Source organism: Planococcus citri, chromosome 1 (genome assembly GCF_950023065.1).
Source record: "Planococcus citri chromosome 1, ihPlaCitr1.1, whole genome shotgun sequence".
NCBI lineage: Eukaryota > Metazoa > Arthropoda > Insecta > Hemiptera > Pseudococcidae > Planococcus > Planococcus citri.
This window is the reverse complement of record NC_088677.1, coordinates 86500706-86514259: the sequence shown is the minus strand read 5'-3', so window position 1 is coordinate 86514259 and position 13554 is coordinate 86500706. Positions and strand designations below refer to the sequence as shown.

The window sequence follows — 13554 nt, the reverse complement described above, 5'->3', positions numbered from 1 at the left end:
TCCAGAATTTTGAATCTGCTCCAGAAGGCGTGCATATGAAGTTGGGCAGCTAAAAATCGAGTTGTACGTTATGCTCGAGCTGTTTAACGAGTTTATCCACATTTGAGCCGATTTTGAGAGCGACACTTCAAAAGTGGCTTTTTGGCCAGCTTTTTTCATAATTAAAAAATCAAAAAAATCAAAAAAATCAAAACATTCCCGTTTGTGTGGAAATTTTTGAAATTTACGTGAATCGCTGTATTTTGTCCGTAACTAACCCCCCAAATCAACATTTCACAATTTCCAGCCATTCTGGAGCCTCCAGCGCGATTTTTCAATTTCTCCAGGATTTTGAATCTGTTCCAGAAGGCGTGAATACGGAGTTGGGTAGCTAAAAATCGAGTTGTATATGTGAGGGCGCATACGGAAAGGGTCCATTCGACCAAAAAAAAAAAAAGTTCTCTGAAATTGCTGTAGGAACTCTGTAAAGGGTTCCTACGACAATTTCAGAGAACTTTTTTTTTTTTTTTTTTTGGTCATAAGGACCCTTTCCGTATGCGCCCTCACATATTACACTCGACCTGTTTAACGAATTTATCCACATTTGAGCCGATTTTGAGAGTGGCAACTCAACAGTGGTTTTTTGAGGTGTCACTCTCGCTCCAAAATGGCTGGAAATGGTAGAATTTGCGCTCAGGTGATTAGTTCTTGAAGAAATTCAGCGATCCGCGCAAATTTCGAAAATTTCCTCACAAACGGTCATCTTTTGATTTCTTTGATTTTTTTAATTTTGAAAAAAGCTGGTCAAAAAGCCACTTTTGAGGTGTCCGCCCCAAAACCGACTCAAATGTGGATAAACTCGTTAAACAGGTCGCGTGTAATATATGTACAACTCGATTTTTAGCTGCCCAACTGCATATTCACGTCTTCTGGAGAAATTGAAAAATCGCGCTGTTGGCTCCAGAATGGTTGAAATGGTGTAATTTTGATTTGGGTAATTCTTATCAGTTTTGGGACTTATTTTGACCATTTTTATTGATCAAGTATGTACTTTTAAAAAAAACATAAACAACCAAAAACATTCTATTTGAATTTTCAAAAATTCGCCAAAAATCGAAAAATGAACTTGGGCAACTGAAAATTAGGTTTTGGCGGTTTTAGACTATGCTCTTTCCGAAAATCGCAGTCCCGTTCAAATGGGAGTGTGGCGTATGGGTTGCGTCACATGCGCCTTAATGTTACGTAGCTTTAGCGGCATTTTTACCTACGCCAATTGCGTGATGCGCGCACCACTCGGACTGGTTGCCGAGCCGCGTATGTAGCTAGCTACGTTACTTTGTACTAGATGTACATTCAATATGTTTTTATCTCTCTCTCGCGTTGTACCTATTTTTATCTAATTGTATCGTGTGAATAAATAGTTGAATTTTCACGTTCGTGTATGCTTAATTTATCCAAACTGAAACTTGTTAGAATGGGATCTAAAATACCCAAAGTGGTGACCTTTGACGCGTTTTTTATTCGTACGTAGCCGTTTTTTAAGGCAGAGGACGACTTTACACGTTTCCTGATATTTTTGGAGGTAGTTTCAACTGTTTTTTGGCCATTTTTCGCATGTTTCCAGTACTTTGTCTCGGAGGTATTCAGGTGGTAGATTGTCATCTGTTCCTGCTGAAATCTTCGTAAGTACCAGTTTTAAGCATCCCAGTGCGTTTTTCTACTATTTCGGTGCTGTTTTTGGTCATTTCAAGCCAAAATGACCAATCCTGAAGATAACAAAAGTGACGCGGACAAAGAGCAGCCTGCACCACATGGTGTGAATGCCGTTCATAGGGTCGATCGGATCGAATTACCACCATTCAATGGCGCAAATATTCGTTTATGGTGGCGTCAGGTAGAGCTCAGATTGGGTCTAGGTAGTTTTAAAAATGAAAAGACCAAATTCGATGCCGTTGCAGGTTCGCTACCTTATGACATAGCTACCAACGTGCAAGAGATAATATTCGATCCGCCATCCGATAATCCGTTCACTAAATTGCGCGATCGCATTTACGAAGTGTACGAACCATCCGATACTGAGCAAATTAATCGCCTGCTTGAAGGATGTCAACTTGGCGATAAAAAACCATCCGTTTTACTGGCAGAGATGCGCGTTCTCGCAAAAGGTAGAGTCACCAATGACACACTGTCAGAGCTGTTCAAACGCAGATTACCTGAGCCAGTTCAGCTCGTTTTGGCTGCCGGAAGCGTCACTGATCCAGATAAAATGGCACAGGCCGCGGATGCCGCCATCCAATACGTTCGTACACCAACTGTAGCAGCAGTAGCAACGGTAGGCGCAACTAGTGCATCAAGCTCCGCAGCAGTTGACCAGAATTCGTTGCTTGGTCAGATTTCAGCACTTACGAAAGCTGTCAATACACTCGTGAATGAAGGTAGAGAGCACCGATCGCGCTCACGTAACCGCAGTGAGTCCCAAAATGGCCGTTCGCGATCCAGGAAGCGTTCTCAGACACCTAGAAATCCGAACTACTGCTGGTACCATAATTGTTGGGCTGAAAAAGCGAAAAAGTGCGTCGGCAGCTGCCAATGGCCTAAGCAGATGGAAAACAAGTAGCCGCGCTCCAGAATGCGGCCTATGGTGCGCCGGCATTGTGATCTCGCCGCCTGTTCATCCGAGATAAAGGTACAAACACCAAGTACCTCGTTGATTGCGGCGCTGAAGTGTCAGTTATTCCAGCGCGTCCTGCGGATCGTCGTCATAAATCTGGCACCAATTTATATGCAGCAAATGGCACACCTATACGCACTTACGGCACTCGCCTACTTCGATTATCTCTCGGATTGCGACGTGACTTTGTTTGGCCATTTATTGTGGCAGATGTCGACAGGCCTATAATTGGAGCTGATTTCCTGTCAGAATTTCACCTGCTACCAGATATGAGGCTCGCCAAGCTCATAGATGGATCTACCTTGCTGTCTGTAGGTTGCATTATCGAGTCAATTGACATTGGCACCACTGCAGTAAGCACTATCGATCACAGCTCCGAGTTTGCCAAGGTGCTGGCTGATTTTCCAGCGTTGACGCGGCCAAATCGTAAGCGCGAGGAAGGTGTAGCGCATTCTACGAAGCACGTCATCGAAACTGAAGGACCTCCTGTCACAGCTCGAGCTCGCCGCCTTCCACCAGAGAAATTCAAAGCAGCTAAACTCGCATTCGAAGAGATGCTGCGCTCCGGTGATGCTAGGCCCTCCAAGAGTCCTTGGGCATCGCCTCTCCACGTAGCAGACAAGCGTGGTGTAGAACGTTGGCGAATGAGCGGCGATTACAGACCGTTAAATGCAGCAACTCGCGCGGACAAGTACCCTGTCCCAAATATCCAGGATTTCAACGTCACGCTCCATGGAGCCAAAGTGTTCACCAAACTGGATATCACGCGCGCCTATTACCACATTCCAATGGCAGCTGGAGATATTGAGAAGACAGCTGTAATTACGCCATTCGGATTATTCGAATTTCCGTTCATGCCGTTTGGCCTGAAGAATGCTGCTCAAACGTTTCAGCGTTTTATGGACGGATTGCTGAGAGGCTTACCTTTCGCCTACGTCTATATTGATGACGTTTTGATCGCCTCAAATTCCATGGAGGAACATCGCGAGCACGTACGTCAAGTGCTGGAACGCCTATCTCAAGCTGGACTCACCCTCAGTGCCGGAAAATGCGTCTATGCGCAGAGTAGCATTGAGTTTCTCGGATACAATGTTGACGAAGCTGGTATCCGTCCATCTCCAAGCAGAGTTGAGCCCATTGTCAACTATCCGAAGCCAAGCGATGTATCCGGTCTCAGGCGTTTTATAGGAATGCTGGGTTTTTACCGACGTTGCTTGCCAAACATCGCGGATGTTCAGCGCCGTGTCCAAGCTATCATCTGTACCAACAAGAAGAATGATAAGACACCTCTCGTTTGGACCGAGGATGCGGAGCGCGCATTCGAAGAGCTCAAGCAGTGTTTGAAAGATGCTGTAATGCTTCATCATCCTGACAGCTCATTACCAATCATCCTGTCTACAGATGCATCCAGCACAGCTATTGGAGCAGTTTTATCGCAGCAGCGGGAAGATGTCCTCGAACCACTAGCGTTTTTCTCAAGGAAGCTGTCACCTGCTGAGACACGTTACTGCACATATGATCGCGAGCTGTTAGCGATTTATGCAGCTGTGCGCCACTTCCGGAGTCATCTTGAAGGCAGAGAATTCGCGATCTATACGGACCATAAGCCAATAGTGTTCGCATTCAAGCAAAAATCGGAAAAAGCGCCACCTAGACGCGCTAGGCAGCTTGACTACATTGGGCAGTTCACTACAGACATCCGTTACGTTGAGGGAGCCGCCAACATCCCTGCTGATGCGCTCTCGCGAATCGAAGCGATCAGTGTTGAGGCAGAAATCAACTACAGTGAACTGGCACGCGAACAACTCGTTGACACAGAGATCCAGCAGCTGTTGAGTAGCGATTCGAGTCTCAAACTCCAGCCTAAGAAGCTGCCAGAGAGTACCTCAACGATCCTGTGTGACACATCCGGTACTAAACCCAGACCACTCGTTCCAGCGAAATTCAGGCGAGCAGTTTTCAACAGTGTGCACAACTTAGCGCATCCTGGCGCAAATTCGTCAGCGAAACTCATCAGCTCACGTTTCGTATGGCCTGGAATTCAAAAGGACTGCCGGCAGTGGGCGAAACAATGCGTTCCCTGCCAGAAAGCCAAAGTTTCGCGACACACTCGTTCTCCACTTGGCGATTTTGAAAAGGTGCCTCGTTTCAACCATATACATGTGGATATCGTCGGCCCTTTGCCTCCTTCTCGCGGTAAGGAATACCTCCTGACAGTGATTGATCGCACATCACTCTGGCCAGAGGCATATCCTCTCAGCCAAATCACCGCAGAAGCTGTTGGAGAATCGATTGCACGCGAGTGGGTTCCAAGATTCGGAGTACCAGCGACCATCACCACCGACCAAGGCCGTCAGTTTGAATCTGACTTATTCGGGAAGATGTCATCTGTATTAGGCTCAAATCGCATACGTACGACAGCCTACCACCCTCAAGCCAACGGAAAGGTAGAAAGGTGGCACAGAACTCTCAAGGCTGCGGTGATGGCGCATCAAACCACTGCTTGGATGGAAGTTTTGCCAGCAGTGCTACTTGGTCTCTGCTCAACAATCAACAGCGAACTCAATGTGCCTCCAGCTCAGCTCACACTCGGTGCAGAACTCCGTTTACCAGGAGATTTTATCGCAGACGCACCTGAGCTGAAAAATGCGCCGGAATTCGTGAAGAGTCTCCAATCAGCATTACGAAGCGTTGGACAGTCGTTCAGACGACATGGAGATTCGCCAGTTTTTGTGCCAAAAGCGTTGGACACATGCACACACGTTTTCCTGCGTGTTGAGACACTGAGAGCTTCACTCATACCACCGTACACCGGACCACATCGCGTAATTTGTCGCAAAGATAAAGCGATCGAGGTAGAGGTCAACGGTAAAGCTGTTTTGGTATCGGTAGATCGCGTAAAACCGGCATACTTGGCGCCAGTAGAAGACATCAATCAAAGGAGTCAGATCAAGCATACCGCGAAGCCAGAGCCTACGAAGCAGCCTCAAGGCGAAAAGCAGCGTCCGAAGAGGAAAGTGCGTTTCCGAGGTGTCTATACGCGGTAGAAGTCATCAGTTATGCGATAATTAATTCAAAAACGTGTATTCTAGTCATTTTTTTAAAATTTTAATTGTGTATTTTTTAATCTTGTTTTTTTTCAATTTTTTTTACAATTTTTACTTTTGTGTGTTTTTATTGTACATATTTTACTGTTTTTACTTATTTTTCTCGCGAGTCCCTCGCTTAGGGGGGAGCCATGTGGCGTATGGGTTGCGTCACATGCGCCTTAATGTTACGTAGCTTTAGCGGCATTTTTACCTACGCCAATTGCGTGATGCGCGCACCGCTCGGACTGGTTTCCGAGCCGCGTATGTAGCTAGCTACGTTACTTTGTACTAGATGTACATTCAATATGTTTTTATCTCTCTCTCGCGTTGTACCTATTTTTATCTAATTGTATTGTGTGAATAAATAGTTGAATTTTCACGTTCGTGTATGCTTAATTTATCCAAACTGAAACTTGTTAGAATGGGATCTAAAATACCCAAAGGGAGTGTGACTCCTCAAGAGGTTCCTTTGTTAGTTGATTTTTCATAAATGCTCAAAAACAGTTTGGATGGAGATTTTGATTTTCTGTCAAAATTTCAAGTGCTAAAGTGCGTTTTTCGATTCTTGGTGAATTTTGGATATCAAATTCAGGCCAAAAATGAGGAAAAAATCAAAATTTTACCAAATTGACCAAGATAGCTGAAATTTGGGATATACCCTATTTTCGACATGCCAAATCGATTGGAAACGGTTCAACCCGTTTTGAGCAGCTCTGGAGCCTACAGTAGATTTTTGAAATTCGAAATCCCCTCAGAATTCCATCAAATTGGAGTTGTAAAGCTAATCTTTATTCTAAAAACTAATTTCAATTACGCTACGAAGTACTGCAGGTGAATTTCAAGTCGTTTTGGAGCCTCCAGCGACTTTTTGAAGATTTCTGAAGTCTCCATCAGATTTTTGAAACTTTAAATTTTCACAAAATTTCATCAAAATGGAGATGGAAAGCTGAAATTTACTCTACATTCCAATTTTAACACCCTCTGAAGACGACTTCAGGCGAGTTCAAGTCATTTTAGAGCCTCCAGCGACTTTTTTGAAAATTACTGGAGCCTCTAGTAGATTTTTGAAACTTGAAATTTCGTCAACATTAATTTATCAAATGGAGTTGGCAAGCTGAAATTTACTTCGCAGACTACATAGTGGTTTCAAATGGTTTTGAAGCTTCCATCTACTTTTAGGAAATTCCAATTATCCAAAAAAACGCCGTACAACCTTTCAAAAAATCGCTGGAGGCTCCAAAACGACTTGAAATTCACTTGCAGTACTTCGTAGCGTATTGAAATTAGTTTTTAAAATAAATTTCAGCTTTACAACTCCAATTTGATGGAATTTTGTAAAAATTTGAAGTTTCAAAAATCTGCTGGTAGCTTCAGGAATTTTCAAAAAGTCGACGTAGGCTTCAAAACGACTTGAAATTCACCTGCAGTACTTCGCAGCGTATTGAATATAGTTTTTAAAATAAATTTCAGCTTTACAACTCCAATTTGATGAAATTTTGCGGGAATTTCGAGTTTCAAAAATTTGCTGGAGGCTCCAGAACTGCTCAAAACGGGTTGAAACCGTTTCCAATCGATTTGGCATGTGAATAATAGGGTATATCCCATATTTCAGCTTTCTTGGCCAATTTGGTGAAATTTAGATTTTTTCCCTCATTTTTGGCCTAAATTGGATTTTCAAAAAATCACCAAAAACCGAAAAATGCACTTTAGCTCTTGAAATTTTGACAGGTGATGAATTTTTGCATGATCTTTCAATCTACCTTTGTAAAGTTTGAAAAATTTCGTGCAAGTCCTATGTTGAAACGCAAAATCTGCGATTTCGGGTGACCCGTCAATCAAAATGGCCACCATTTTGTAAGTAAGGCCAAATTTTTTTTGGGCAAGTTTGCTTTAAAATGTTCCTTAGGATGTCCCCTTTAAGAAAGAAGTTGTCTCGGAGGATCGGCGGGGGGGGGCTGCAATTACTCCTATTGTCATATGCCGGACTATTATGAGCTCGACATTTTTCAAAAAAAACTCTATAAAACATTTTTTTTTTGTGAATATTTGAATTTTACTCAAGATCTTCATCTATTTTGAAAGGTTGCGTGATACCTTTAAAAATTCCAAAAGTCATGGGTCAATTTTGATTTTTCAAAATAGTCCGACATATGACAATAGGAGTAATTACACCCCCCCCCCCTCCCCCTCGGTCCTCCGGGACAACTTTATTCTTGAAGATGACATCCTAAGGAACATTTTAAAGCAAACTTACCCCAAAAAAAGTTGGCCTTACTTACAAAATGGAGGCCATTTTGATTGACAGGTCAGCCAAAATTGCAGATTTTGCGTTTCAACATAGGACTTGCACGAAATTTTTCAAACCTTACACAGGTAGATCGAAAGATCATGCAAAAATTTATCACCTGTCCAAATTTCAAGTGCTAAAGTGCGTTTTTCGATTTTTGGTGAATTTTTGAAAATCCAATTTAAGCCAAAAATGAGGGAAAAAATCGAAATTTTACCAAATTGACCTAGAAAGCTAAAGTTTGGTAGAAACCCTATTTTCGACCCGCCAAATCGATTGGAAACAGTTTCAACTCGTTTTGAGCAGTTCTGGAGCCTCCAGCAGATTTTTGAAACTCGAGATTCCCATCAAAATATCATCAAATTGGAGTTGTAAAGCTGAAATTCACTCTAAAAACTAATTTCAATACACTACGACGTACTGCAGGTGAATTTCAAGTCGTTTTGGAGCCTCCAGCAACTTTCTAAAAATTCCTGAAGCCTCCCTCAGATTTTTGAAACCTTAAATCTTCACAAAATTTCATCAAATGGAGATGGAAAGCTGAACTTTATACTGTACACTCCAATTTTAACACCCGCTGAAGACGACTTCAGGTGAGTTCAATTCATTTTAGAGCCTCCATTGACTTTTTTGAAAATTACTGCAACCTCCAGTACATTTTTGAAACTTGAAATTTTCCCAAAATTTCATCAAACTGAGATGGAAAGTCGAAATTCATTCTGCAAACTAATTTTAACACCCTTTGAAGGCGAATTCAGGTGGGTTCAAGTGATTTTAGAGCCTTCAGCGACTTTTTTGAAAATTACTGGAGCCTCCAGCAGGTTTTTGAAACTTAAAATTTCATCAATCTGAGATGGATAGTCGCGAAATTCATTCTGCAAACTAATTTTAACACCCTCTGAAGACGATTTTAGGGGGGTTCAAGTCATTTTAGAGCCTCTAGCGACTACTTTGAAAATTAGTCGAGCATCCAGCAGATTTTTGAAACCTGAAATTCTCCCGACATTAATTTATCAAATGGAGTTGGCAAGCTGAAATTTACTTCGCAGACTACATGGTGGTTTCAAATGGTTTTGAAGCCTCCAGCTACTTTTAAGAAATTTTAATTTTCCAAAAAAACGCCATACAACCTTTCGAAAAATCGCTGGAGGCTCCAAAATGACTTGAAATCCACCAGCAGTCAACTTCATAGCGTAATGAAATTAGTTTGCAGAATGAATTTCGACTCTGCATCTCAGTTTGATGAAATTTTGGGGAAATTTCTAGTTTCAAAAATCTGCTGAAGGCTCCAGTAATTTTTAAAAAAGTCGCTGGAGGCTTCAAAACGACTTGAAATTTACCTGTAGTACTTCGTAGCGTATTGAACTTAGTTTTCAGAATAAATTTCAGCTTTACAACTCCAACTTGATGGAATTTTATGGGAATTTTGAGTTTCAAAAATCTGCTGGAGGCTCCAGAACTGCTCGAAACGGGTTGAAACCGTTTCCATTCGATTTGGCAAGTCGAAAATAGGGTATATCTCAAATTTCAGCTTTCTTGGTCAATTTGGTAAAATTTTGATTTTTTCCCTCATTTTTGACCTAGATTGGATTTTCAAAAATTCACCAAAAATCGAAAAACGCACTTTAGCACTTGAAATTTTGACAGGTGATAAATTTTTGCATGATTTTTCGTTCTACCTTTGTAAAGTTTGAAAAATTTCGTGCAAGTCATATGTTGAAACGCAAAATCTGCGATTTCGTCGGCTGACCTGTCAATCAAAATGGCCGCCATTTTGTAAATAAGGCCAACTTTTTTTGGACAAACTTGCTTTAAAATGTTCCTATGATGTCCCCTTTCAGAAAAAAGTTGTCCCGTTGGATCGCCTGGGGAGATGCAATTACTCCTATTGTGATATGCCGGACAGCCGGACTATTATGAGCTCGACATTTTTCAAAAAAACTCAATAAAATATTTTTTTTTGAATACCTATTTGAATTTCACTCAAATCCTAATCCATTTTGAAAGGTTGCATGATACTTTTAAAAATTCCAAAAATCATGGCTCAATTTTGATTTTTCAAAAGTACAAAAAAAGTTTTTATTTTATTGAGATTTTTTTGTTAAAATTTTAACCCCATTTTGATACGTCGGATTAGGTTTCAATTTAAAATTGGATCATGATTTTCGCGATACGTTTGACGTTTTGAGGCACTTTTGAAGAATTTTCTGCTCTAAAATTGGGCGATGGTTTTTGAGATTTCTGAAAGAAGCGTTGTGCAACCTATCAAAAATTAAATGGATCAAAATTTCGATATAAAATCAAAATTTTTATCGAAAAATTTGTAGATTACATATTTTTGAAACATAAGAGTCCAGACACCTGTCCATACATGTTGACAAGTAGGTTCACAAGCGGAGGTGGGGGTGTACCGCTGATAAAGAAATGTTTTGGTTTAGTTTTCATTTTTATCAGTGATGTAACCAGAATATTCCTTAGAGAAGAAAAATATAAATAATTCTGAAAATTATTGTTCGATAGTGCTTCGCTTATTAAAAGTTAAGAAAAGATAAACTATATTTATACTTACCAATAACTTTAATGTTCGTTGGTAACTATTTAGTATTTTCCCCCTGATATTGGAACTTTTAAACACCTTATTGTGGCGGGAACTTTCAAAGTAAGTACTTAATCGAGATAATTTTTAGAAATTATCCATTTCATATTTTCATATCACTCGCGTAAATAGAAATAGAAACACTTGAAGAATTTGCGTTTTCATTTTCATTATAATTTTAGGTCTCGAGTGTCGAAAGTTTTGACTTATTCTAGCGAAACATCTTTTCAACGACTGGCTTTCTAGCGTTATTTTGAATGAAATCCCTTCTCTGTGAATCGTTTCGATGGTATGTAGAATTAACATCGTTAATTAATCGCTCGTAAGCAACATTGTAGCTGCATACCAACTAATATTGATTCTAATTCTGTGATATTATTTCGAACATTTTATTTCCAGATTTTCCAGTCAAATTGAATTTATATCTTTGCGTTACTCGTATACCGACAACCGAATCAAGAACAGAAAATGGCCGAAACCACCTCTCCGTCTCGAGTCTACGATCTTCTTTACCCGAGTCCTGTGACTCTCAAAGAAATAGCAGCCATCTCACTTGTTGCGGAATTATGGCGTGAAGAAAACGCAGCTAAAGAAATTACAACTCGGGATGAATTAAAATTAGCGGAGGATATTGTGCTGAAAAAGATCCCCGATGTCCCATCGGCGATTTACAATTTATTGGCGGCATACAGCGCCAAGTTAAGTTCATCAGTTTCTGAGCTAAAGTCGATCAATTTTCATTATGTCGTACCGGACTGGGATGGTACTATTGATCACGTTAGAACAGCTAAACGAAAAATTCTGTGCGATCGACTCACTGCTTTGCAGAAATTCAGAATTGCTTGCGAGTACTGCTTGGAAGATGACATTAGACGACTTTGGCCATCTGTAAGCTCGAATTTCGATTTGAACCGTTATAAGAGTTTTCTTTTTTTTAGGGATTTTCCAATAGAGTACTACTGGATTTTGTGTCTTAAAAACGAACTACACAATATACCGAATCCTCATGATGAACCAATCGATGAGATGATGATCTACGAATGCCGAAACTTGCATCAAAGCTATGCTTCTCTCGAGTACTTTTGGAATCGTATACCTTACAACGACGGAGGGCGATTGCAAGCAACCATCATGATGTCAAAATACGATCCCAGTTCATTCTCAAGGTTCGTTTTGCCAAGATTGGATGATGTCCAACGGGAAGAGTTTCTCGCTAAACAAGGTGTTGAATTTATGTTCTCGTCGTTGATCTGTAACGAACACGTAGACAGAATCCACGTTCTTTCTGTTTGGATGTACATTAGAAACAAAATGAACATAAGCGAGTTCATCATTTTAATCGAGAAATTGCTGGATGAAGAGACATACATATTCACCATACATTCCAAAGATAAAGTTTATGCTTGCTGCGAAGTATGGGAAAATTCTCCTGACAATTTAAAGCAATCGGCATTAAATGCTGTTTTATCGAATAACACGTTGTTCGAGATAATAAGCAATAGTATAATAGAATTAGAGCCACATCACCCTAGACGACAAATGATATTCCTAATCACGATTCTGTCAGATGCGAATTTTGAACTGAGGCACAAATTTTGGTACGAAAATTGGCGTTATTTGATCACCGGTGCTCGTGTCGAAGATCTACAAGCAGTAATGAAGTTATGTTTCCGGAACGAAAACGATATAAGCTCGTTTAAAGAGCGATATATGTCTAAATACGATAATATCGGTCCATATTGCGTCGAAGCGCTAAGGCTCGGATGGTTCAAGGAAGTGAACGAGTTTTTGTCTTTTTGTTATTCAGACCAGCAAAAAGCGAGAGATTTGAAACAGCAACTGTTGAGGTCGAATTTTCTCGGTGAAAACTCTATTCTGCATATCGCTGTTTTCTTATATCACAAGAAAGGGTTGAATGCATTTGTCGAAGACACTTTTGAGGACGTCGATGATCGTGTTGAATTCAAAAATCAATTTGTTTCATCGCCTGTAACTGAACGCCACTTATTCGATTGTATTCGCAATGGCTGCTTCATTTGTCTGACGCAGTTCGTTGAAACATTCGTACCGGAAGAACGAGCTGGTGTTTTGAAGCAACGTTTATTGGATAATTTCAAGGAGCAATTGGTCTCTGGTGTTATTCGAAAAATGAAGAGTGATAGATTACAAAGATTTCTCGTCTGGTTGTTGGATAGTGAAGATGAGATCGGTGAATTCAAGCAGTCGTTATCAGTAGGTGATATTTTTCGTAACATAGTAGAGGTTGAGTTGAATCTTACGGGTCAATATGGGGATGATCCGAAATACCCTGATAGGCTGGATGATTTTTTGAGTTGGTTTTTCGATAATGATGCCGAAGAGATTCGAAATATTAAGGAACAGTACTCCGATTTGTTGTGGGTGTTTAGTCTATTTCTCACGAGTGACTGAAGTTTGTTTTTTTTAAATTTTTTTTATTGATATTCAGTACTGTTATTCATTTTGTTTTTATCAAGTTGTAATGATAATTTTATTATTATTTTTTTATTATTCGTGAAGTATTAAACTCGGTGTGATTTATTGGCGACTACTTTATTACATAATTCTTGTGTTCGTGAGATGGTGGTATTATTCCTCGTCAAATCTTTCTGATTTTTTTTGCTTCGAGGTTTTCTGATTTTGCTCGATTCTTTTCCCAAGAGTTCTCTTTGTTAGTCAAGTGAATGATTACCTTCTTGAGAAATAGCTGAAATTGAAAAATGAAGAGTTTATACATTCGTATTTCAGTTCTCAAGAATATAATTAACCTCGGAGCAAATTTTTTGTCGGGCGTCTTTGAGAGATTATAAACTTTGGAAATTCAAAATCAATGATTCAACTAAGTATTGAAAAGTTCAAATGTAAACTTTCATGCTTAGTAAAAGTGATGATACCTGATTTAAAATTTGAAAAA

General features: G+C 40.2%; 1 protein-coding gene across 1 annotated transcript; it reads left to right on the top strand.

Moving 5' to 3' along the window:
• The first annotated feature begins 10447 nt into the window (after positions 1–10447).
• LOC135839370 (uncharacterized) lies at positions 10448–13175 on the top strand. Its single transcript, XM_065355366.1, has 3 exons — positions 10448–10685; positions 10805–10911; positions 11022–13175. Exon 3 carries the CDS (start codon positions 11091–11093, stop codon positions 13050–13052), a length of 1962 nt encoding a protein of 653 aa, XP_065211438.1. The 5' UTR covers positions 10448–10685; positions 10805–10911; positions 11022–11090; the 3' UTR covers positions 13053–13175.
• The last annotated feature ends 379 nt before the right edge of the window (positions 13176–13554 follow it).